Here is a 26,412-nt window from a genome sequence, read left to right on the forward strand (position 1 = left end):
CCTCTGATTTTTAGAATTTCATCCTTAGGGACTGGTGTGATCACCCTGCAGAAAGCTGCTCTCTTCACGGACAGCCGGTATTGGATCCAGGCTGAGCGTCAGATGGACTGCAATTGGGAGCTGCAGAAATCAGGTTGGTCCTTGTCTTAATTTTGTTTTAGAGCCTCCACATTCTTTCTTTTCAGTTCCATGGTGACTTGGCCATAGAGAGTTGTCCATGATGAGGTGGCCACAGTGAGTTGTCCATGGCCAGTTGTCGATAGTGAGTTGTCCATGATGAGTTTGTCCATGGCGAATTGTCCATGGCGAGTTGTCCATGGCCAATTGTCCATGGTGAATTGTCCATGATGAGATGGCCATGGTGAGTTGTCCATGATGAGTTTGTTCATGGTGAATTGTCCATGGTGAGTTGTCCATGGGAAGTTGTCAATGGTGAGGTGGCCACAGTGAGTTGTCCATGGTGAGGTGGCCACAGTGAGTTGTCCATGGCAAGTTGTCAATGGTGAAGTGGCCACAGTGAGTTGTCCATGGTGAGGTGGCCACAGTGAGTTGTCCATGGTGAGTTATCCATGGTTAGTTGTCCATAGCGAGTTGTCCATGGTGACCACAGTGAGTTGGCTTGGCAAGTTATGCCATTCCGATTTTCCAGCTCTTCCTTGGAAGTCCTAGAAATCAGACCTGGGTCCTCTGTCTACTCAACAAGCGCTCAATGGTCCTTCCTACAGAGGATTCACAGGCTTGCTCTTGTGACCACTGAAATGGGACTCAGCTCCTGCCACGTTGGTCCATGCTTACGACCATCTAGTCCTTCTGCTAATCCAGAGAGAGAGGCATGGCTCACTGATGTCTTTTCTTTTGCAGTGTGGCTCACCTCTATTGGACAATGGATACTCAACGAAGTTCCTGCTGGGGAAGCCATTGGATTGGATCCCTTCCTCTTTTCTATCGGTATGAAGCATCTCTGGAGTTTCTTGGGCATGTCAGGGCAGGCTCAAGAAGCAGATGGCTGGTCCACCAAGGAAGATGAGGCTACCTCACAGCCCTGCATTAGCAGCTTGCACTGAAATGCTGAAATACCAACTGTTGTGACTTCCCTCATCTCCCATTACATTCCCCTGGCTGACAGCTGTTCTGCTCTGATGTTTCAAGATCTCCCCTTCTCATTGTCTTTCCGTAGACAATTGGTACAGCTATCACCAGATCCTGGAAGGTGCAAATAGGAACTTGAGTTTCCCTGAAGTTAACCTGGTGGACCTCGTGTGGGGCAGTGAGCGGCTTCCTCCACCTACCAACACAATCTATCAACTCGCCGATGACTTCGTTGGTAGGTTTGGGGCACAAAGAAAGTGCCAAGTTGAAATTGGTGGGGAGGTTGGGCCATTTTGCCCGGAGACAAAGGATGTTTGTAGTGCAATATTTGTCAGGCCCTAAGGATCGGGAACATTCATTAAGTTGGGGTACAGAAGATTTATTCAAATCTATTTTTCTATTATTTATACCATTTTTGGACGTTTATAATTTATATATATTTTATAATTATCTATTCAAATTTATTCAGATCAAGAGTCTAGTCAACTAAAGTTCAGCAATAAATTGGAGGCAGATAAGGGTCAACAAAATTCAGAAGTTGGATTTGGGGTTGGGTCTTGGATCATTTGTGGCAATGTAAGGATTCTAAGCTAATGACACATTTAACTCCACCACCACCACCACCACCACCACCACCACCTCAGCTCTGTCTGCTCTTCTCTTGCAACATTTCTGGAACAGCTCAATTTGAGAAAAGTGGTCTTAGGGCAATCCCCCTCACCTTAAATTGGCTGCCTATCAATTCTGCTGTTTAATAGCATGGCTGGCCATAAGAAAAAGGTATTGTTTTTCTTGCTCTCTTGGATGCTGTTTTATAGTGAAGGCCAGGAAATTGGCATTTCCATCAGCCAGACCTCCCATTCCCATGATCTTTTCTTCCTTTAGGAAGTACCTGGCAAGAGAAGGTTGCCCACGCTCGGTCGCAGATGGAGCAACACAGCAAGAAACCCACAGCAATCTTGCTCTCTGGCCTTGAGGAGACGGCATGTAAGTTGGTTAATATTTAACAGGCTTCTATTTATATCTTTCTCTCCTAGATCCCTCTCCATCTATCTATCTATCTATCTATCTATCTATCTATCTATCTATCTATCTATCTATCTATCTATCTATCTTTCTATTGTAGATATCTAGATATGTATGTATCAGAGGTATGTTGCTAAAAAAATTTACTACTGTTTTGGTGCTCCTGCGCCCGTGCGATGCTTTTGCGCATGTACAGAAGCATCCGGGCAGGTGGGCAGAGCCTCACACTGCCGCTACTACCAGTTCACCCAATCCGGACCAAACCGGCAGCAAACCACCTCTGGTATGTATGTATCTGTCTGTCTATCTAGGTGTCTATCTCTCTATCTATCTATCCATCCATCCATCCATTTCTCTATCTCTCTCTCTCTCTCTATCTATCTCTCTATCTCTCTATCTATCTATCTATCTATCTATCTATCTATCTATCTATCTATCTATCTATCTATCTATCTATATCTCTATTTCTATCTCTATCTCTATCTCTAAATCCACCAACTATCTAGCTAGCTCCAATCTTATTTTTATAAATACCTCAAGGCATTGAACATACCTAATACTCCTTCCTCCTCCTTTGTTCTTCCCAATAACAACCCAAGTTGGGCCCAAAGTCACCGAGCTGCGTTCATGCCTAAATTCATACTAGAATTCATAGTCTCCTGGTTTCTAGCCTGTAAACTCTAAGCAGTTTACAGAGTCAGCCTATTGCCCCCAACAATCTGGGTTCTCATTTGACCGACCTCAGAAGGATGGAAGGCTGAGTTAACTTTGAGCCGGTCAGAATCAAACTGCCAAACTGCTGGCAGTCAGAAGAATTAGCCTGCAATACTGCATTCTTACCACTGGGCCGCTATGGCTCTGTGCAGCATATTAAAGATTCGATTGTGTGTCTTGTTTCCTCGTTACACAAAAGCTGTCGTTATCTCCTCTTCCCATCTTTGTCTCAAATTCTTCTTCCTGGCTCCCTGCGGTGGCCTTGGCTCCTTTGCATCCCTCTCCTGCTATTGTCTCTTCCTTTAATCACTTAACCGCTGTCCTGGTTTTATGCGGAAGTTATTAGAGACGTCTTTTTCTTCCCCCGTAGGGCTCTTCAATCTTCGAGGAGATGACATTCCTTACACCCCCGTCTTCTACGCTTACACGCTTCTCACCAAGACAGATATCAGGTACTTGATCTCCCTGCGACAATTCAGACAGCCGTCTGGTTCCCATCGTAAGTGGGGAACCTCCGCAAAATGTGGCCAAGGTCCAACGGAGCATTCAGTCACCCGCTTTCCGTTCCTTTCCTTTCCCCTCCCATTCCATTTTTCTTTTGATTTCCCATCTCCGCCCCCACAGATCACCAGTGCTCAGACAATTCTCTTCCCTTGGTTTGCTGAAGACTTTTTGGGTCCCCTGGGTTCTCTTAAGCTGCCTAAGATCCTTCTTCTGTGCAGATTCATTTGGGCGGCATATATGGGAGTTGCTGAGGTCCTGGCAATGACCTCTGAAGTTCTTCAGGAAAACAGAGGGAATAATAACACCCTTGGTGCCCATCTGAAAGTCTCGTAAGATCCAGGCCAACCTCATGGGGCTGTCATCAGGTTTTAGGGTTTAGAGCGGTAGTGGGTTCTTACCAGTTTGGACCGGTTTGGCCCAACTGGTAGTGATATGGCAGCTTGCCCTATCACTACCGGTTCCCTGCTCTCTTCTGCCATAACCGGCATGTTTCTGCACATGCGCAGAACAGTTTTCAGTCAACTGCGCAGGCGCGGCAACGCACAGTGTAATTAATTCGTAATTCGTAATTTAATAAACTTATATGCCGCCCAATCCCGTAGGGCTCCGGGAGGCTTACAAATACTGTGAGCCGCCCTGAGTCCCCTCAGGGAAAAGGGCGGCCTACAAATGCAAATAAAACCTCTAAAACCTCTAAATACGAGAATAAAACAAAAAATAAAAAAATAGGGAAAGGACAAGAACAGGTTTAAAAGGAACACAACATACACTCAACTTAGATGGGGGCTGCACCTTATACATGGGTCAACAGCCCCAGGCCTGCCGGAACAGCCAGGTTTTGGTGGCTTTTTGGAAGGCCGAGAGAGTAGGAAGGGTCCGGATCTCTGTGGGTAGATCGTTTCACAGGGCCGGAGCAGCTACAGAGAAGGCCCTCCCCCGAGGGGCCGCCAGCCGGCATTGTCCGGTCGACGGCACCCGGAGGAGGCCCAGCCTGTGAGTTCTTATGGGCCGTTGGGAGGTATGTGGCAGCAGGCGTGTGCAGAAGTGAAGTGAGCAGAGCGCAAGTAAAACGTCCTCTCAGCAAACCAATAGTAAGCTGATTAGCAACCCACCTCTGGTTTAGAGCAGAGGTGGGCTGCTACGGGTTCACCCAGGTTCGTGAGACTAATATTATGGCCAGTTCAGAGAACCTCCAAATCCCACCCCTGGCTGGCCCCGCCCACCCTGCTCACCCTGCCTCTCCCACCCCAACCCACCCCTCTCAGGAGTCTCCACATGGCCCATTTTGGATGCAAGTGCAGCGCCCGCATAGAGGCTCAGGGAGGGAAAAAAACAGGCCTCCTGGATGTTCCGGAAGGCCGGAAATGGACCTATTTTTTGGGCCTCTGGATGGCTTCCGGAGCCCAGGGGAGGCAGTTTTCACCCTCACAGAGTCTCAAGGAAAGCATCTAGAGACTGGGGAAGGTGAAAATGCCTCCCCCTGCTGTGATGCAGGAGGCCAATTAGGCCATGCCCACCCAGCAACTGGCCAGAGAACCCGTTGCTGAAATTTTGGAAGCCCACCCTTGGTTTAGAGCAAGGATGTCCAACCTCGTCAACTTTAAGACTTGTGGACCTCAACTCCCAGAATTCTCCACATTGGCTGGGGAATACTGGGGATTGAAGTCCACAGCTCTTAAAGTTGACAAGATCGGACACTCTTGGTTGGATTCCAAGTTAAATGTTGTCTGCAAACAGAATACAAGAATGTCAGAACAAGGCGCCTCCTGACCACGGCAGCAACGTGGCAGGTCCACATTTAGAGACAGCGACAGGGTTGGTCCATGGGCTTCCAGAGCCTCTTGGCTGGGTGCCACAAAGGAATCCAAGTCCATCCAGCTGGACCTTTGAAACCATCTGGTACTTTGAACCCTGCCTAGAAATCTGAACTGATCTGGCAAGGCAAGGCTGACGTCCTTAAGGAGGAAATGAATTACAAGGCTTGTAAAATCATGGCGGGAATGGGAAAAGGGCCATGTTTATACACAGTGAACTTTGTGTAGTGGAAAGCAAGCATACATCTTGCATTTGAATTCACAGGCACCAGAAGGAAGAGGGAAGCCTGCAGTGGGTCTGCCTGATAGAGCTTTGGGTTAAAATAACTTCACTGTTTAGGATAACGCAGATGGGGAGATTCAAAAACAAATGAACGATCCGCCATCGTCCGTGTTAGATTTGTATATGTTTTCAGCGAAGAGCAAAACAAATGCAGGGGAAGAGAGGCCTGTGTCAACCCGATGTCCTCCAGATGCCCTGCACTACAAGTTCCAAGAGCCTTTGTCCGTATGGGAATTGTAGTTCAGCATATCTGGAATGGGCCGAGTTCAAGGAAGCTGACTTAAGCCTTTTTCTTCACTGCTTGGAGAAGGGTTGTGGAAAGGCCTTTGAACTCATTCGTCTTCTTCTCAGTCGATGGTCAAGTAGGTTGAAAGCTGCAAGAAGTGCACTGAAATCTTGTCATGGCCAAAATTCAGCGGGTTGATGTTATGTCGATCATCAACTTTTAACCAAGGGTGGGATTGAAAAATTTTAGCAACCCATTCTCTGCCTGGTTGCTGGGTGGGCGAGGCCATGGTGGGCGTGGCATACTCAGCCTCCTGCACCACGGCGGGGGTGTGTGTGTATTTTTCACCCTCCCCAGACTCCAGAGTCTTTCCTTGAGCTTCCAGGAGGGCAAAAACAGCCTCCCCTGGGCCCTCCGGAGGCCAGAAATGGGTCTGTTGCCAGACTTCCAGAACTTCTGAGAGGCCCATTTTTTGCCCTCCCCAGGCTCTGGAAGTGTTCCTTGAGCCTCCAGGAGGGCGAAAACAGCCTCCCCCCGGGCTCCGGAGGCCCTCTGGAAGCTGGAAATGGGGCCGTTTCTGGACTTCCGGAGCTTCCGGGAGACCCATTTTTCACTCTCCCGGAGCCTCCGTGTGGGCACTTACCTGGTATCCAAATTGGGCCGCGTGGAGACTCCTGAGAGGGGCGGAGCAGGGTGGGGCCAACCAGTACTTGGAACTACCGTTTTGGCGAACGAGATATAAAATTAACATCCGGTTCTCCTGAACCGGTCCAAACTGGTTGAATCCCACCCCTGCTTTTAACTGTGCCTAATTGGCAAAGGGGTTATGGGGCTAAAAGGAAGAAGCATGGCCAGGAAAATCTGCCCAACATTCGTAAAGGCCACATTTTCCTGATTAAACTCCCTTCCTTTTTTTTTTTTCAAAAAACATTTTTATTACGTTATAAAATATTATAAAATACAATATTATAGCAATAGCAGTAGACTTATATACCGCTTCATAGGGCTTTCAGCCCTCTCTAAGCGGTTTACAGAGTCAGCATATTGCCCCCAACAACAATCCGGGTCCTCATTTTACCCACCTCGGAAGGATGGAAGGCTGAGTCAACCCTGAGCTGGTGAGATTTGAACAGCCGAACTGCAGAACTGCAGTCAGCTGAAGTAGCCTGCAGTGCTGCATTTAACCACCGCGCCACCTCGGCTCTAAAACAAATAGGAGGACAATGAGGGGAAAGGGAAGAGAAAAGTGAGGAAAGGTAGGGAAAGAAAAAGAAACATGGACTCCTGACTCTCTTGGTTACAGTAGAATAAGGCATTCACAACAAATCACAACTTTTTATTTTACCGTAATATTATCAACCAGTCCTTTCTACAAAAGTCTATCAGTCTAATCTGTGAAACCCAAAATCAAAGTTTCATTCTTTTCTACCTCGAGCAAGAAGTTCAGAAGCGGTTTCCATGTAGAAACAAAAGTACTTCTGTACTTTTCTTTGAGCAGAGTAGTCAATTCTGACATTTCAGCCAACTCCCATCAGCTTCTGCAACCGTTCTTCTATAGGACGATTAAACTCATGTCCCGTCCCCCACATGGACATCTCAGTTTCCTTTGATTTGCCCCCAGTCTGTTTGTGAACCGGAGTCGGCTGAGCACCGAAGCACTCCAGATGTTGACAGCAGGGTGCCCGGGGTCTCCGTGTGTGAAGGTGGAAGACTACGGCCAGATAGGTGACAGCCTGAGAAAATATGCCCACCAAGACGGGGTGATCATCTGGATCGGAACAGAATACACAACTCTGGGCCTTTACAAGGAGATCCCTCAAGTAAGAGAGAAGAGAAAAGAAAGATAGACTAATTCTTCTTCTCCCTCAACCTATCCTAATCTCACATTTCTCCCACGATTATAAGGAGAGTATCTCCTAACCCAGAGGTCAGCAAACCACGGCTCTCGAGCCGCATGTGGCTCTCTCATCCCTCTGCTGCGGCTCCCTGTCATCAGTCGCCACCACAATTTTGAGAGGAGTTTGCAGTTGAGGGTGAGGGTGAGGAAGCAGGGCACAGCAGGAAGAGACTCTATGGCAAGTCCTCCGGGATTGGGCAGCCTATAAATTTAATAAACAGTAAACAGTAAGTGGCGAGTTTTCCGATCAGCTCCATAATTGATAGGGCTTTCGGTTAGGACAGGTAGAGGAAAAAGGATGCTACGCTAGGAGGAGACTCTATGGTAGGGAAACCGGACTTCTGGTCGGCTCCAGAATTGAATGGGGAGCTTCCGGTTAGGACTTTTGTGGTTCTTTGAGTGTTTAAGGTTGCCGACCCCTGACTTAATGGCTCCCCACTTATGAGCTATCTCTTCTAACACTTGTTCAATCCAACAACTGAAATCCATTTTTAGAAGACCAGGGTTTAAGTAGAAGCGCAACAGAAGTTGTAAACAAGGATACGGCAAATAGAGCAAGTAGAAGAGGATAACTATCACGTGTCCATTATTACAACAGGCTATCAGCCAATTTAAAAAAATAAATACCGAATAGGGCCTGTGCTACTATTTGCACCATGCTTCCAAGCACAGAGCAAGACCAATATAATTCTTGATTTCTGGGGGTGGGGGGAGAATAAATGTTTGATTTCCACTTGAGGAGGGCTTTATTCCACTTCCTTTTTCCTAGCTCTGATCCTTTAGATCGTGAATCTTCCAGAATCGTGACAAGCAAAGGAATCTCTGTTGATTGCAAAAAGGTTTGAAGATGACACGTGAAGAACAGAGGGCAGATTAATGCAACTGATTAATGGGATTTGCTGTGATGAGGGATGCAGTTGGTTAATATTTAAGCTCTGAAGGAGCCTCTTATAGATATGCTAAACCTTTCCCCAGTTTGAGCTTCTGGAGCCAACTCAGGTCCTGGGAACAAGTTAGCACTTTTTTTTCTCCTCCTATCTCCAATAGTGGAAGGGTGCAGATTTCCTGAGATTCATGGACTAGCAAAAAGCTCTTGCAGGAAGTGCTCCATTCCAGGATCAACCTGACCTCAAATGAAATGTACCAACCGCAATAGCACAATAGACTTATATCCCACTTCACAGTGCTTTACAGCCCTCTCTCCAGGGGTGAAATCCAGCACGTTCTGACAGGTTGTGGAGAACCAAGTAGCGGAAATTTTGAGTCGTTCGGAGAACCGGTGGTGGAAAGTTTGAGTAGTTCAGAGAACCGGCAAATGCCACTTCTTTTGCAATATCCTACCCCTGCCACGCCCACCAAGCCACACTCACCAAGCCACACCACACCCACCAAGCCACGCCCACAGAACCAGTAGTAAAAAAAATTGAATTTCACCACTGCCTCACTCTAAGCAGTTTACAGAGTCAGCCTCTTGACCCCAACAATCTGGGTCCTCATTTCACCCACCTCGGAAGGATGGAGGCTGAGTCAACCTTGAGCCAGTCAGGGTCAAGCTCCTGGCTATGGCAGAGTTAGCCTGCAATACTGCCCTCTAACCACTGTGCTGCTGTGTAGCTCTTTATGCTGAGACCCCAGTGAAGGCTTGTTACCAGCTGTGCATTTACAGGTGCATCGCTCAAGAAATTGCTCTAATTCCCACAGTGCTGTCTTAGCCCTATGAAATTTACCCATGTAGTAGGCTGTATTGCTATTATCATCTTTCTCCTCTTCTCTTTTCTCCTCGTCTCATTTTTCCTGTTATCTTCTCCTATTGTTATATTATGATTTATCACTTGCTATTTGTAGCTTATGATTAATTATTGTTAATTATGAACTATGACCTATAACTTTGTTGTTGTATATGTGTACACTAAGAGCTTATGCACCGGAGACAAATTCCTTGTGTGTCCAATCACACTTGGCCAATAAAGAATTCCATTCTATTCTATTCTACACATTATTCTAATCCTTACTCAACTCTACTCTACTCTACCCTACTCTATTCCTAATTTTATTCCGTTCTACTCTATTTCTCTATTCTATTCTTCATTATTCTATTCTATTCTATTCTATTCTACTCTATGCCTTACTCTACTCTACTCTTCCTAATTTTATTCTGTTCTATTCTATTCTTTCTCTATTCTATTCTGTTCTATTTATTTATTCTATTCTTCATTATTCTATTCTATTCTACTCTATTCTACACTTACTCTACTCTACTCTACTCATAATTTTATTCTGTTCTATTGGGTTCAATTATATTCTACTCTACACTACACCTTACTCTACTCTACTCCTAATTTTATTCTGTTCTGTTCAATTCTATTCTACTCTATTCTACTCTACATCTTACTCTACTCTACTCATAATTTTATTCTGTTCTATTCTGTTCAATTCTATTCTATTCTACTCTACTCTACACCTTACTCTACTCTACTCATAATTTTATTCTGTTCTATTCTGTTCAATTCAATTCTATTCTACTCTACACCTTACTCTACTCTACTCCTAATTTTATTCTGTTCTCTTCAATTCTATTCTATTCTATTCTACTCTACATCTTACTCTACTCTACTCTACTCCTAATTTTATTCTGTTCTATTCTGTTCAATTCTATTCTATTCTACTCTACTCTACACCTTACTCTACTCTATTCCTAATTTTATTCTGTTCTGTTCAATTCTATTCTACTCTACTCTACACCTTACTCTACTCTACTCTACTCATAATTTTATTCTGTTCTATTCTGTTCAATTCAATTCTGTTCTACTCTACTCTACACCTTACTCTACTCCTAATTCTATTCTGTTCTGTTCTATTCTATTCTATTCTACTCTACTCTACTCTACTCTGTTCTGTTCTGTTCTATTCCATTCCACTCCTTTCTAAATCCCCACATTCCTATTTGCAGGAAAGCCTCTTAGAAGAAGACTACTCCCCTGTCATGCTCTCCAAGGCTGTCAAAAACTCCAAGGAGCAGAAGATGATGGAAGCCGCTCACGTATGTAATCCACAGCAGAGACACTTCCCCCGTGTGATGCAACGGCCTTGAGAGCCAAGGTCCAAAAGGGACCTTCAGGAATCAACAAAGAGGAACTCCCATAGCGGGAAAGATTTTCAGTGTTGCATTGTGAAGGTTGGGAAGCAAACTGGCCTAAAAGCTGAAGGACAGGTGGGGCAGAGGGGCAGAGGTTAGAAGAACACAGTGTGTAGCTAGTCCTCAACCTATGATTACAATGAAAGTTATGAGTTATGAAAGTTTATTTATATGCCGCCCTTTTCCCTGGGGGGACTCAGGGCGGCTTACAACTCAAGGGGGGGGGAAACAAACATTTAACACGTGAGAACAATACATAATTAAAAAAACACAACATTCATACCATTCGGGTGGGTTACAATCTTTAGCCCCAGGCCTGACGGGATAGCCAGATTTTAAGGGCTGTGCGGAAGGTCTGGAGGGTGGTGAGGGTACGAATCTCCACGGGGAGATCGTTCCAAAGGGTCGGAGCTACTACCGAGAAGGCTCTCCTCCACGTGGTTGCCAGTCGACATTGACCGGTAGATGAATTTCCATTGCTAATTTAAGTGAGTCATAACTGAATTTATTACCCTTTTTTTTTGCAATGTCTATGGAGATTCAGTCTTACAGGTCATATTTCTCCCAAAGGTGCTTTTTCAAAAGGCAACTGGACTTTTTTTTTCCCCCTTGAGAAAGAAGAAGAAAAAGAAAATATTTCGGTTCTCATCCAAGAACCCTTCTTTAGGTCTTCTCCACTGATTCGAAGCATTCCAGGGGTGATGACAGGATGCAGTGGTGGACGCGGTGGCCCAGTGCCTAAGATGCTGAGCTTGTCGATCAGAAAGGTCGGCAGTTCAGCGGTTCAAATCCCTAGCGCCACATAACGGAGTGAGCTCCCATGACTTGTCCCAGCTTCTGCCAACCTAGCAGTTTCAAAACAGGTAAAAATGCAAGTAGAAAAATAGGAACCACCTTTGGTGGGAAGGTAACAATAGCAATAGCAATAGCAGTTAGACTTATATACCGCTTCATAGGGCTTTCAGTCCTCTCTAAGCGGTTTACAGATTCAGCATATTGCCCCCAACAACAATCCGGGTCCTCATTTTACCCACCTCGGAAGGATGGAAGGCTGAGTCAACCCTGAGCTGGTGAGATTTGAACAGCCGAACTGCAGAACTGCAGTCAGCTGAAGTACCCTGCAGTGCTGCATTTAACCACTGCGCCACCCTGGCATTCCGTGCGCCTTCGGTGTTTAGTCATGCTGACCACATGACCACAGAGACGTCTTCAGACAGCGCTGGCTCTTCGGCTTTGAAACGGAGATGAGCACTGCCCCCTAGTGATGGGAAGCTGGCAGAAGCTAGGACAAGTTAAACAGCACTAGGAATTCGAACCGCCGAACTGATGATCTTTCTGATAAACAAGCTTAGCATCTTAGTCACTGAGCCACCGTATCCCCATAAACTTCTTCTACCAGCTGGTTTTTCATCACGTGCAAAAAACTATGTGCCCAGACCTCTTCTTCCCCGTTCTGCTTTTATGAATCACATTGAGAAGGAGAGTTAAAAATGTGTCAGAGGCTTTTGGTAATGTTCTCGTTTCCCCCGAAGATAAAGATAAAAAAAAAAAGAGGCTTAGGAAGGCTGTGAGGCTGGAAATTGGTCCTTAGAATCACACTTTCGTAGCTATGTACACACACTGTGTTTAACCTGGCTATTAAATTAACCTATTTGGAGGCGGGAGATTCTCCCCATAGACTGGATCGCACTAACCATTATTCAAACTCACCCAAGCAGACTGTTGTGTAAATATAGCTCCAAGGGTTTTATTAAACCAGAGAAAGTGCTGAGAGAGCAGAACAAGAAGTCCCTATTTCAATCTTATTTATTTTATTATTATTTTATTTTATTATTTTATTTTATTATTTTTTATTTTATTTTATTATTTTATTTTATTATTTTTTATTTTATTTATTTACAGGTGAAAGTCAAAAAATTAGAATATTGTGCAAAAGTTCATTTATTTCAGTAATGCAACTTAAAAGGTGAAACTAATATATGAGATAAGACTCATTGAAGCATCCTGGTCTTCCATAACCGCTCAGCAGTGCCACAGGCTGATAGCTTCCATGCCACGCCGCATTGAGGCAGTAATTGCTGCAAATGGGGCCCAAACCAAGTACTGAGTACATATGCATGCTTATACTTTTCGGAGGTCCGATATTGTTCTATGTACAATCCTTGTTTTATTGATTGCATGTAATATTCTAATTTTCTGAGATGGTGGATTTGGGGTTTTCATGAGCTGTACGCCATAATCATCACAATTATGACAAATCACGGCTTGAACTATCTTGCTTTGCATGCAATGAGTCTTATCTCATATATTAGTTTCACCTTTTAAGTTGCATTGCTGAAATAAATGAATTTTTGCACGATATTCTAATTTTTCAAGTTTCACCTGTATTATTTTATTTATTTTATTTATTATTTTATTTATTTTATTTATTTTATTGATTAGTTTGTCAAACATGTACAAGATAGCGAGTATAAGTATGAACATGGACATGAACAAAGGAAATAAGTACAAATAAATGGGGACAGTAGGACAGGGAAAGTAGGCACACTGGCGCGCTTATGCACGCCCCCTTTACGGACCTCTTACGAATGGGGTGAGGCCCACGGTAGACAGTTTAAGGTTGAAGCTGTGAGGGTTTGAGGCTGTAACAATGGAGTCAGGTGGAGCATTCCAGGCGTTGACCACTCTGTTGCTGAAGTCGTATTCTCTGCAACTGAGTTTGGAGTAGTTTACCTTGAGTTTGTATCAATTGTTTGCCCATGTATTATTGTGGTTGAAGCTGAAGAAGTTGTTGACAGGTAGGACATTGTAGCAGACAATTTTGTGTACTACGCTTAGATCAGACCGAAGGTGGTGCAATTCCAGATTGACCAAGCCCAAAATTTCAAGCCGGGTGGCATAAGGGATTCTATTGTGACTATTCTGACTCCGGAAAAAAGAAAAATAAAACAAGGCATGGGTGTTTTCCTATCCAACCTTGGTATTTCTATTTCTCCCCCTCGGTGCTAGTTCTCCTGCTTCAGTGCAGGGTGAGTGACAGAGGCCCTTGCCTGGGTCTCTCTTTGCTTTGCGTTGGCTCAGATACGAGATGCCGTGGCGCTGATCCGGTATTTGGTTTGGCTGGAAAAGAACGTGCCCAAGAACTCTGTGGATGAGGTGTCTGGAGCACATTACCTGGACGCGCTACGAAGGTCAGTTTGAGTGGGGCAATTTTAGGTGCCACTAATAAGCAGAGGGAAATAGTGCAACTAGTGAGGCAGATAAAACATTAGCAGAATGAATGCATCCATTCCCCAAAATGGAATGAATTAATTAATTAATTAATTAATTAATCTATCCTTCTCTTTCTTTCTTTCTTTCTATCCTATCATCTATCTGTCCTATCATCTATCATCCATCCATCCATCCATCCATCTATCTCTTTCTATCTATCCTATCTATCATCTATCTATCTATCTTTCTACCTATCCTATCAATCTATCTGTCCCTCTGTCCATCCATCCATCCATCCTATCTATCTATCTATCTATCTATCTATCTATCTATCTATCTATCCATCTATCTATCCATCTATCTTTCTACCTTTCCTATCTATCTATCTATCTATCTATCTATCTATCTATCTATCTATCTATCTATCTATCTATCTTTCTATCTATCCTATCTATCTATCTCTGTCCCTCCATCCATCCATCCATCATATCTATCTATCTATCTATCTATCTATCTATCTATCTATCTATCTATCTATCTATCTATCTATCTATTATCTATCTATCTATCTTTCTATCTTTCCTATCTCTCTATAGATCTTTCTTTCTACCTATCCTATCTATCTATCTCTGTCCCTTCGTCCATCCATCCATCCTATCTATCTATCTATCTATCTATCTATCTATCTATCTATCTATCTATCTATCTATCTATCTATCTATCTATTATCTGTCTATCTATCTATCTATCTTTCTATCTTTCTACCTTTCCTATCTCTCTATCGATTTATCTTTCTTTCTACCTATCCTATCTATCTATCTATCTATCTATCTATCTATCTATCTATCTCTGTCCCTCTGTCCATCCATCCATCCTATCTATCTATCTATCTATCTATCTATCTATCTATCTATCTATCTATCATCTATCTTTCTTTCTTTCTATCTATCTATCTATACATACATACATACATACATACATACATACATACATACATACATACATACATACATACATACATCCTAGCTAGCTAGCTATCTGGTGCTGCTATGCAAAATTAATTCCACAAATTGGTTGGCACCTTGATGCTTTGAATTGTCAACCAGAGATCAAATTGTTCTGATATTTTAAACTAGAGAAATTTCTTGAACTCTTGAGATATTGAATTAATGATGCAAATCAGCTAGAATATATCCTATAATCCCAGTAAGAAATTCAGCTCAATGGATGCATTGCCCTGAAGGATAATAGGAATTGTTCACGTTTTAGCTTGGTGCACTATGCAAACCCAGCGACTGGGAGCTTATTCAAGAAACTCTGATTGTTTTAACACAAGGTGGGGGTCCAGTCACAGAATGCCAGATGTCCTTCCTTCTTCCACAGGGAAGAGTCGTACTGCAAGGGGCCGAGCTTTGAGACCATCTCAGCCAGTGGCTTGAATGCAGCCTTGGCTCATTACAGGTACCGGGAAGACAAGGGGGGAAGTGGGAAGATTTTAACAGAGGGTGTAGAACAGGCAAATGTCTCCTCAATAACCATCTAAATAGGAGCTAGCAGTGTGTGGCGGCAGCCAAAAAAGCCAGTGCAATCCTAAATTGCTGAACAGAGGGATACAATCAAGATCAAGTGAGGTAGTAATACCACTGTATAAAGCCCTAGTAAGACCACACCTAGAGTACTACATCTAGTTTGGTCACCACACTATAAAAAAGATGTTGACCTTGTAGAAAGACTGCAGAGAAGAAGCAACCAGGATGATTACGGGACTGGAGGCTAAAACATACGATGAACGGTTGCAGGAACTGGGCATGGCTACTCTAGTGAAGAGAAGGACTTGGGGAGATGTGATAGCAGCATTCCAATATTTGAGGGGCTGCCGCAGAGAGGAGGGGGTCTAGCTATTTCCCAAAGCACCTGAAGGCCAGACAAGGAACAATGGATGGAGACTGAACAAGGAGCGATTCAACCTGGAAATAAGGAGAAATTTCCTGACAGTGAGAACAATCAACCCATGGAACAGAAGTTGCCTTCGGAAGCTGTGGGAGCTTCATCAGTGGAGGCTTTCAAGAAGAGACTGGACTGTCCTCTGTCAGAAATAGTGCAGGATTTGCTTGGGTGGGGAGTTGGACTAGATGATCTACAAGTCCCTTCCAACTCTGTTAATCGGTATCTATATCTTTCTATCTAAATGCATGAATGGGATTATCTTTGATACTCTTTAGCCATGGATTTCTTTGAAGGCAATGTACCTTTTCTTGTTTTTCTTTCAGCCCATCCAATCTTACCGCTCGAAAGCTTTCTCTGAATGAAATGTACTTATTGGATTCTGGAGGACAATATTTGTGAGTATGGCCATCAAGAGCCACCTTCTGGATCAAGGTCAGAGGCCAGCATTTGGTGGAAAGGTTTCAAAGGATCTTCCTGGCTAAGGGTTGAAATTGGGGTGAACTCAGAGAACAGCCGTTTAGTATAATTTATTATGCTTCATTGAATTGATGTTGAGTTTTGGCACCCAGATAGATACCGTAGATAAGAGTTTTCTCCAGTAGGATCTGATCCTTCAGGTCTTCCAACCATACACCCATATAATTGAGTCCATTCACCTTGTGCTGGTTGGCATCTTCTCTTTCCTTCCTCAGCTCTTTAGCACAAAGTTGTTTTTCTTTGACTAACCATCCACTTCCTCCTTAAAGGGATGTGGTGGCTCAGTGGCTAAGACGCTGAGCTTGTCGATCAGAAAGATCGGCAGTTCGAATCCCTAGCACCGCATAATTGAGTGAGCTCCCATTACTTGTCCCAGCTTCTGCCAATCTAGCAGTTTGAAAGCATGTAAAAAATGCAAGTAGAAAAATAGGAACCACCTTTGGTGGGAAGGTAACAGCGTTCTGTGCACCTTTGGCATTTAGTCATGCCAGCCACATGACCATGGAGACGTCTTCGGACAGCGCTGGCTCTTTGGCTTTGAAACGGAGATGAGCACCGCCCCCTAAAGTCAGGAACGACTAGCACATATGTGCGAGGGGAACTTTTACTTTTACCTTACCACTTCCTCCTTAGTTGAAATTTTGAGGTTTAGGGGCAACAGAGTGGATCTATCAGAAGAACGTTGTCAAAATAAATAGTGATATTTGATCTTAACAGAGAGGAGTAAACATAATTACATACACAAGTCCTTTCTTGGAGGAAGGAACACCAGAATAGAGTTGTGAAAAATGTCATTTCAAAGTGTTCTCTTTCAGGATAAAAACAGGCAGGTATTACGAATCTACCTTTTAAAAGAGACCAGAAGTCTCCCATTCATCAAAGAATTCGAGGCAAAAGTTATTCCTTCGGAATGAAAGAATTTAGTTTTGAATTGCAGTATTGCAAAGAGCCTGATTAGGTAGGATTTATTGTGCAACATTGGGGCAATTGGTTTGTTGTTGTTAGTTACGAAGTCGTGTCCGACCCATTGCGACACCATGGACAACATTCCTCCAAGCCTTCCTGTCCTCTACCATCCTCCGGAGTCCATTTAAGCTCACGCCGACTGCTTCAGTGACTCCATCCAGTCACCTCATTCTCTGTCGCCCCCTTCTTCTTTTGCCCTCCATCTTTCCCAGCATGAGGCTCTTCTCCAGTGAGTCCTTCCTTCTCATGAGGTGTTTGAGTTTCATCTTCAGGATCTGACCTTCTAAAGAGCAGCCAGGGTTGATCTCCTCTAAGACTGACCGGTTTGATCACCTTGCAGTGAGGTGATTGGTTACCATTCTTATAAAATAATCCAGCATCAGGAAATCTATCCCTGATCTGGCATAGGTAACCCAGGGACCATACACCAGACCTGGCTTTACTCCTCTCTGTCCTTTAGAAGGGCTAAAACAAAGATTTTGCTCTGTAAAGCCGACACGATGGCCACAGGATTCTCCTGGGATGCCTGAAGATCGGTGGCTCGGTAGAGGCTCCGCGGAGGAAGTTCCGTCTTGACATAGCTTCTTCCTTGTTTCTCATTTCGTAGTGACGGCACCACAGACATCACTCGGACCATCCACTGGGGGGAGCCCACAGCTTTTCAGAAGGTAAGGCTGAATCTCAAAGACACCTGAATGGTACACGTACGGTAGTATCGCTTTCCTCCAAAAAAAAACAGCTCCAGAGATGCCTCACTTTTTATTTCCTCGCTGTTGGCTTAGAAGGAGATTTTTCAACAGACTGCTCGGAGTTTACTTTGAGACTAAGCTTTCAGCTGGCTTTCTCCAGGAAATCTAACACCTTCCTAGGGGGGAGCAGAAGGACTGGGGTTCCCCCCCCCCCCAAAAGCATCCAATTCAGGCTCTCTGGTGAAACGAAGGGTGTCCCAAAAACCCATAATTGGCACCATATGGGAAAAATTACAAGCACTTCTCATGAAAAAAATCAAGTTTCTAGCATTTTGTCCAGCGAAGTGTAGAGTAGAATGTTCACTAAAATGTACTGTGGTGTTTTCCAACAGCTAGAGGAGAAATGCTTTATATAGACAAGAAGAAGGGATATATTATAGAGCCGTGGTGGTGCAGTGGTTAGAGTGCAGTACTGCAGGCGTCTTCTGCTGACTGCCGGCTACCTGCAATTTGGGAGTTCAAATCTCACCAGGCTCAAGGTTGACTCAGCCTTCCATCCTTCCGAGGTGGGCAAAATGAGGACCCAGACTGCTGGGGGCAATATGCTGACTCTATAAACTGCTTAGAGAGGGTAGTAAAAACACTGTGAAGCGGTATATAAGTCTAAGTGCTATTGCTATCATTGCTATTATCTTCAACAAAGTACTGGATGAATAATGAGAGAGATGGAATATGGAGGTCTTGTGAGAGGGAGGCAGTGGTGGGATTCAGCCCGTTATTGGCATGCATGCATGCGTGACGATCAGCCGAGCCATGTCGTCTGGCATGCATGGCATCGCCTGTTCCTCTTCCGGGTTTCTGGCATGCATGCACCCCGCAATGATCAGCTGGCATGCTCACACCAGAAAACAGAAGACCAGCTCTTCCAGTTTCCGGCACTGAATTCATGCCAAAAACCTGGGAGAGGAATGGGCGCGTACCAGAAAACATGACTCCGTGTGCCGCTTCGGGCATGGGTGCCAAAGGCTTGCCATCACAGTTCTAGGATTCCTATAAATTCAACTGACCCTTTTCTTCCCAAATATGACTTCAGGACATCTTCTTTTCTTCTGTAGGATGCCTACACGAGAGTGCTGATGGGAAATATTGACTTGAGCAAGCTTGTTTTCCCAGCCAGAACGTCAGGTGAGAGAATATGGGAGAGAGTGGGGGGGGTGGGGAGAAAGCAAGGAAAGCTAACATCCTTACTGATGATTTCCCCGGTTTTCTTCTCTGGTTGTGAAGAAATCCAACAACTCTCACATTTTGGGCATAAATATAGACAGGGCTCCCTCAAGGGGACAGACCTTGAGAGATAATATGCAGTCTGCTCAAGCTGATGCCAGCCTGATGGGCTCCAGATGTGTTCTTGACATCCTTGGCCAGGAGGAACGGAAGCTATTTGAAGCATCTGGAAACCAGTATGTTGAAAGAAGCTGAGCTAGAATAATCGTCAATGAACGTTTCGTTTCACCGCACGTATCTTGGACCGCCTTCCCTGCCTCCTAAACATCTTAGGCTTTAGAATACTTGCCTGCCTTTGCTTTACCGCAACAGCCTAGAATTGCATCTCCTCCAAATTTCTACTTGGTGTACGACATTCCTGTACCCTCGTTTTGTTTTTTTTAATTACACATAAATAAATCAGCCTAAATATTTTCCCTGCAGAGACTAAGCGAGATTTTATTTCTGCGTTGCAGGAAGAATGGTGGAAGCATTCGCTCGCCGGCCCTTGTGGGAAGCGGGGTTGAACTATGGCCATGGCACGGGTCATGGTATCGGCAACTTCCTGTCTGTTCATGAGTGTAAGTGGCATGAAGACCAGATCAGACCACGTGTCTTTGGCTGTTCTGGGACAGTAGGTCTGGGTGGGAACCACAGCAAGAGCCCGGGAATGGAGAAGCTATGGTTTTCCAGATGTTGCTACAACTGCCTCTGCAAGCTGGCGGGTCAGCTGAGAGTTGTAGCACTGCAGCATCTAAAGGCCTGTCTGATTATTTAATAATTCAATTCTCATTGGCTCAACTGTTTCTCCAGTCCTAGAACAGACAGTATGATTTCATGGAGAAAAGTCTGGGGTTTTTTATACGTATGTTTACTGATAGAAGAGAATATCTGTGGCTTGGGGTTGAACTGCAGGGTCCTTGGTGCTATCTGAGCTTCGTTGTTTTCTTGCAGATGTTTCATTACCTAACTAGGTAACCTCATCAGTGCTAGAAGGGGGAGGAGGAGGAGGAGGAGGAGGAGGAGGAGGAGAAGGAAGAGGAAGTTGAGAAGGACTGTGGAGTCCTTGGTGCTCTCTGAGCTTCGTTGTTTTCTTGTAGATGTTTCATTACCTAACTAGGTAGCCTCATCAGTGCTAGAAGGGAGAGGAGGAGGAGGAGGAGGAGGAGGAGGAGGAGGAGGAAGAGGAAGTTGAGGAGGACTGTGGAGTCCTTGGTGCTCTCTGAGCTTCGTTGTTTTCTTGCAGATGTTTCATTACCTAACTAGGTAACCTCATCAGTGCTAGAAGGGAGAGGAGGAGGAGGAGGAGGAGGTGGAGGGGGGGAGGAGGAGGAGGAGGATGAGGAGGAGGAGGAGGAGGAGGAGGTGGTTGAGGAGGACTGTGGAGTCCTTGGTGCTCTCTTAGCTTCGTTGTTTTCTTGCAGATGTTTCATTACCTAACTAGGTAACCTCATCAGTGCTAGAAAGGAGAGGGGTTTGCTGTATGTTTATATACAAGTGATTTGCCCTGCCTGTTAGGAAACCCCTCTCCCTTCTAGCACTGATGCTGTTACCTAGTTGGGTAATGAAACATCTGCAGGAAGAGAACCAAGCTGAGAGAGTACCATAGCCCCCATGGATAGGTTTTCCAGTTTCTCACCATTCCTCTCCACACGTTGCTAAGCACATTCCCCAAATACTTACCTGGATGAACCAACTTTCTTGGGACAACGCTGGGTTGTCCCTCTGTCCCTCGGGTTCTGAAGAGCCCTTAGTAGGCATTGCAAAGAGGGAAAACATCAGGAGTGAAATCCATGTACCTCCACTACCAGTTTGCAAATGTTGAGTGCTCGCGCGACCTCCTCATGTGCACAGGACCTTCCGCACATGCGCAGAATGTCAAAAGCAGGACGTGATGAGGTCCAGGTGGGTTGGGTGAAGCCTCACGCCACCACCGCTACCGGTTCACCTGAACTGGATAGAACTGGTTGAATTGCACCACTGGAATACATCCTTCTGATTCGAGATGATGGAAGCAACATTTGAGATGATGGAAGCAACATTTGAGATGATGGAAGCAAAAGAGTTTCGTATGATAAAGAGCCCCCACTTTGTACCCAGAAAATTCCCGTTCAGGCTTTTTACACCTTCGGATAGACTTGGAAAGATTCAATTCAAAACTAGATCTAGAATTGCCATTTATGGGCTGAAAAAAAAAATCCAACCAGAAACCAGTCAAGGTTTATTGCTTTGCTGGCGTCTAGTGGCAATTTGGATTTTTATAGCTCATTAGTCCTAATTTAAGTCAATTTCCACATAAACAGCGTGAATGAGGTCCAATCCCGTTTACTGAAATGATTGAAAGGTCCACATTAATTCACTTTGAATCGTCCGTTTGATTGTACCATCAGGGTACTAATTTCATCGAAAAGACCAGCTGGAGATTGTACAAGAACTTTTATCAATCAAACCAGCTTCATCCAACGCAGCATATTCGATTTGATCATCCACTAGCGGAAACGGTATTGACTTTTTACGCAAGAGAGGTTTTGCAGAGCCACACTCCCTAATGTTTTGTGATGTGCTCCAGGTGTGGCTGTGAAACACACTGCACAACGCATGATGAGTTTGTCAGGGAAAGTCACAAGAAGAAGAAAAAGCAGGGCCTCTTACTGTATAACGGCTTGAGTTGGCCAACTATTTTGATTTTCAGAAATAACATTTTACTTCCTCCATCAGGGCCTGTGGGGTTCCAGACCAACAATGTTCCTTTGGACAAGGGGATGTTCACTTCCATAGGTAGGTCAACCTAGCTTCATTTCATTTCTTGTTCGTGGGCCATATCCGTCATCGGACGTTGGCGATCATGTTGGAGATCCTATTTTTATCAACAGCCGCACGAAAAAGTGCTACTGTGTTTTGGCCAAACCAGCCCTTAGATTTTGAAGCCATGATGTTCTTTTTCTGCCTGGACCTTGTTTGCCGGTTCCACCACAAAACCGCGTTCGACTAAAGCGCGCTTGACGAAACCGCGTACCTGACGTCATCAAAGCGCGACAAAAAAAGCACGCTGTGAACGCTAAAACTAAAATTAACCCCTAAACCTAAACCTAACCCCCCTAAACCTAACCCTAAACCTAACCCTAAACCTAACGCTAAACCTAACCCTTAACCTAACGCTAAACCTAACCCTAACCCTTAACCTAACCCTAAACCTAACCCTAACCCTTAACCTAACCCTAACCCTAACCCTAACCCTAAACCTAACCCTTACCTTAACTTGAATCGGCTTTCTTTCAAAGCGCTTTTTAAAGCCCCCTTTTTTCTCCGCGGTCGCTGTTGTCGCGCTGCTGATGACGTCAGCGACGCGGTTTAATTGGGCGCGCTTTAGTGGACCGCGGTTTTGTCGTGCCACGTGTTTGCCTTCAATTTTTCCCTGGAGGGTTAGGGTTAGGTCATATTTTTCTGGGTATTGCATCACAGGCCCGAATATTCTAATTTTTACTTTTTAATGCTTTTTTTTTAAATATATTTTTATTCTTTTTAAACAAAACAACAGATACAAAACAAAGCAAGAGAAGAAGAAAAAGAACAACTTTCCTCCATTTCATCAAGCATGTCGTTTGGTTACAAGTTTTTGTGCATCAATTCTTAAGCTCAGGATAAACATCACTGGTTTACATTAAACATAACTAAAGGTTTCACTGTCATTGAGCATTATGTGTTCAAATTACCATTAATATTCTTTCATTTGTAACAATCCTTGTTTCCTTAAATTCATTATCTATCAAATAACAAGGAGTCTTTAAAGTATTACAGTGTCACTTATCTCTAAGGAGAAAGAGCGAAGAATAGAATAGAATAGTGGCGCAGTGGTTAGGGTGCAGTACTGCAGGCCACTTCAGCTGACTGTTATCTGCAGTTCAGCAGTTCAAATCTCACCGACTCAAGGTTGACTCAGCCTTCCATCCTTCCGAGGTGGGTAAAATGAGGACCCAGACTGTGGGGACGATATGCTGACTCTGTAAACCGCTTAGAGAGGGCTGAAAGCCCTATGAAGCGGAATATAAGTCTAACTGCTATTGCTATTAATTTATAATATACATTCATATTTTCAATTGACCATAATGTCACCAATCATCCAGAATTCCAAGAATAGTTTCCCATTATTAATTATTAAACCATATAGTGGTTAAGTATTTCAATTCATGTATATATCGATTGTTCCTTACATCATCATTGATCCGTTTAATATACAAAGATCTTTCTAATATAAAATGGTCACTACATACAATTACACCAAAGTATTCAAATCATCCCATTCTTATTACATTAAAATCATTATTGTCCTTTATATACCATGTGAGTAGTACTCTATATCATAACAAGAAAAGAAGAAACAAAAAACTATTACTACATAAGTAAACAATTTCATTCCCAGATTTTTTTATCTAACCATTGGTAAAACAAGTCCCATACTTTTGGTTCCACCACAAATGCGCGTACGACAAAAGCGCGTGTGACTAAACCGCGGTGACAAAACCACGGCGTCAAAACCGCGGAGACGAATGAGCGCTGAAGCGCGCTGACAACAGCGCGCCGACAGAAGCGCGCCGACAGAAGCGCGCCGACAGAAGCGCGCTGTAACATAACTCTAAACCTAACCCTAAACCTAACCCTAAACCTAACCCTAAACCTAACCCTAAACCTAACCCTAAACCTAACCCTAAACCTAACCCTAAACCTAACCCTAAACCTAACCCTAAACCTAAACCTAACCCTAAACCTAACCCTAAACCTAACCCTAAACCTAACCCTAACCCTAACCCTAATCCTAAACCTAACCCTAAACCTTACCTTAACTTAAATCGCGCTTCTGTTGGTGCGCTGTTGTCGGCGCGCTGTTGTCGGCGCGCTTTTGACATCGTGGTTTTAGCGCCGCGGTTTTCTCAGCGCGCTTTTGACGTTCGCGGTTATGTCGTGCCACGATACTTTTTAATGGTTTTGATGACGTCCCTTGGCTTTCCCAGGAGGCTTATCACCACCTCCTTTCTGATTTTGTCAACCCAACTTATACGTAACAGCAGCCTCTAAATCCACATTTCAAATGCTTCTAATTACTTCAAGCGGCTTTCGGTCAGAGACCGACGCTCCACTCCGTAGAGCAGGGTAGAAAAGATGTAGCATCTGACAAGCCTGATTTTCAGTCTTAGGTTTATGTCGAGAACTGCAGAAGACCTTCTTCGTTATGAAGAATGTTGTCCAAGCTTTCTCTAGCCTTGTCTTTACTTCAGTGTCTTTACTAACTTTATTTTATTTATTTATCACATTTATTTGCCCCACACCTCGCGGCTCAAGGTAACTCTGAGTGTCTTGCAAGATAAAATTCCGCAAACATTTGACAATTTATAAACATAACATCGGAAATATCTCAGATTTTTTTCCCTGCTCCTTTTCTTCCTTCCTCTGCCCTCCAGAGCCTGGTTATTATCATGATGGGGAATTTGGAATCCGTCTCGAGGATGTTGCACTTGTGGTACAAGCTAAGACCAAGGTGAGGCCCTTTTTCCTGCCTTTGATCAGTCCACTCACAATACGCCATCCATCAAAGGATCGCCTCTGGGCAGGCGGTTGGCTATGAGAAGCTAGGAAAATCAGTCTTAGCAGTAGATATATTGCAATGCAGAGAATTAGACGTGTGGGATCTGGAATGTTACCTGTAGACCAGGGGTGGGTTCCTGCCAGTTCTAACCTCTTCTATAGAAGAGGTTCCACAAATCTACAGTGCCGTTTAGAGCCGCTTCCAGCTCCCTCCCCCCGTCCGTCCGCACATCATCAAGATGAAGAGCGAGAGGAGGAATTCTGGGAGTTGAAGTCCACAAGTCTTAAAGCTGTCAAGTTTGAACACCCCTGGGTTTTTTTCCTAAAGGGTTAGGGGTGCAAGGCTCTTGTAACTTGACAGCTTTAAGACTTGCGTGCTTCAAATGCCAGAGTTTCTGAGCCAATATTTTGGTTGCGAAGCAAGAGCGTTGTTAAGTGAGTTTCATCACATTCAGTGGTGGGTTTCAAAAATTGTTCGAACCTTTGAAAGATGTCTCTCTGGGCTCATTCCGAGGTGCCACCCGAAGGGCAAACCAGGGGTCTTGCTTGCATGTCCTACAAGAATTGAGCCCCCTCCCCTCTTTTGATCGATTGCAGCATCCAGTGCACGAAGAGCCCTACCTGACCTTCAAAGTGGTGTCCCTGGTGCCCTACGCACGGAACCTGATCAACCAGAGTCTCCTCTCCCCGGATCAGGTAAAGGAGGCCTTAGATGATGGGTAAGAGGACCAAGCCAAGGGACTAAGCCATCTTGAAATCCGCTACTGTCTTCCTGCAGATCCAGTACATCAACAAGTACTACGAGACCATCCGCACGGTCATTGGGCCTGAGCTGCAGAGACGTAACCTGGAAGAGGAACACCGGTGGCTGGAGAAGAACACAGAGCCTTTCTCTCACGCCTCCTTGCTGGCAGCTTCTCTAGGCACCTTGGTAGCGAGCACACTGGCTTCTACCGTTCTGCCGGGAGCCCAGCATTGATCCGGGAGCATCCCTACAACTTCCTTGCAACTCTCCACCCTGTGTGTTTCACCATGTGTTCCACCTCAACCCGTATCTCCCAGGCCTCCGTGTTAGGCCTCTAGACGTCACTAACCATCATTCTTCCCATCTCCATTGGCAGCGCACAGTGGTGGGTTTCAAAAATTGTTCGAACCTACTCTGTGGGTGTGGCCTCCTTTGTGGGAGTGGCTTGCCGCCCATGTGACCAGATGGGAGTGGCTTGCCGCCCATGTGACCGGATGCCGACGACACTTGTCAGAACCACCTTAAATTACCTCACACACAGCACTGGCATGCATAAGAATATGATGTAAACTTGTTTTTTAAAAGGCATCTTTGGTTTGCGTCAAAACAACTTCAACACACGCAATGTTCTGATTGCACCACAAACGCAGTAGTCATCCTTACCTTTCACAGAGGCACTGAGTTTTATAAATATGAGCACGATAGTGTAGAATAATCATATCCAAGGACCAGTGGTGGGTTTCAAAAAAGTTTGGACTCTCTTCTGTAGGTGTGGCCTGCTTTCTGCATCCACTGGTGGAACCTCTTCTAACCGGTTCGGTAGATTTGACAAACCGGTTCTAC

The 26,412-nt window shown here is 44.6% G+C and overlaps 1 protein-coding gene across 1 annotated transcript; it reads left to right on the forward strand.

Moving 5' to 3' along the window:
* On the forward strand, nucleotides 1-26,017 carry LOC116523463 (xaa-Pro aminopeptidase 2-like; the record flags this gene model as incomplete). Its single annotated transcript, XM_032238579.1, has 17 exons — nucleotides 1-133; nucleotides 862-948; nucleotides 1,178-1,324; nucleotides 1,975-2,076; nucleotides 3,200-3,281; nucleotides 7,278-7,476; nucleotides 10,504-10,593; nucleotides 13,771-13,880; nucleotides 15,286-15,363; nucleotides 16,173-16,244; nucleotides 17,900-17,960; nucleotides 19,097-19,166; nucleotides 19,721-19,825; nucleotides 21,963-22,022; nucleotides 24,701-24,777; nucleotides 25,422-25,520; nucleotides 25,603-26,017. Coding segments are annotated over 17 exons (1,773 nt in total), but the record flags the coding sequence as incomplete, so codon positions are not given.
* Nucleotides 26,018-26,412: the final 395 nt, after the last annotated feature.

This window comes from Thamnophis elegans, unplaced genomic scaffold (genome assembly GCF_009769535.1).
Source record: "Thamnophis elegans isolate rThaEle1 unplaced genomic scaffold, rThaEle1.pri scaffold_330_arrow_ctg1, whole genome shotgun sequence".
NCBI lineage: Eukaryota > Metazoa > Chordata > Lepidosauria > Squamata > Colubridae > Thamnophis > Thamnophis elegans.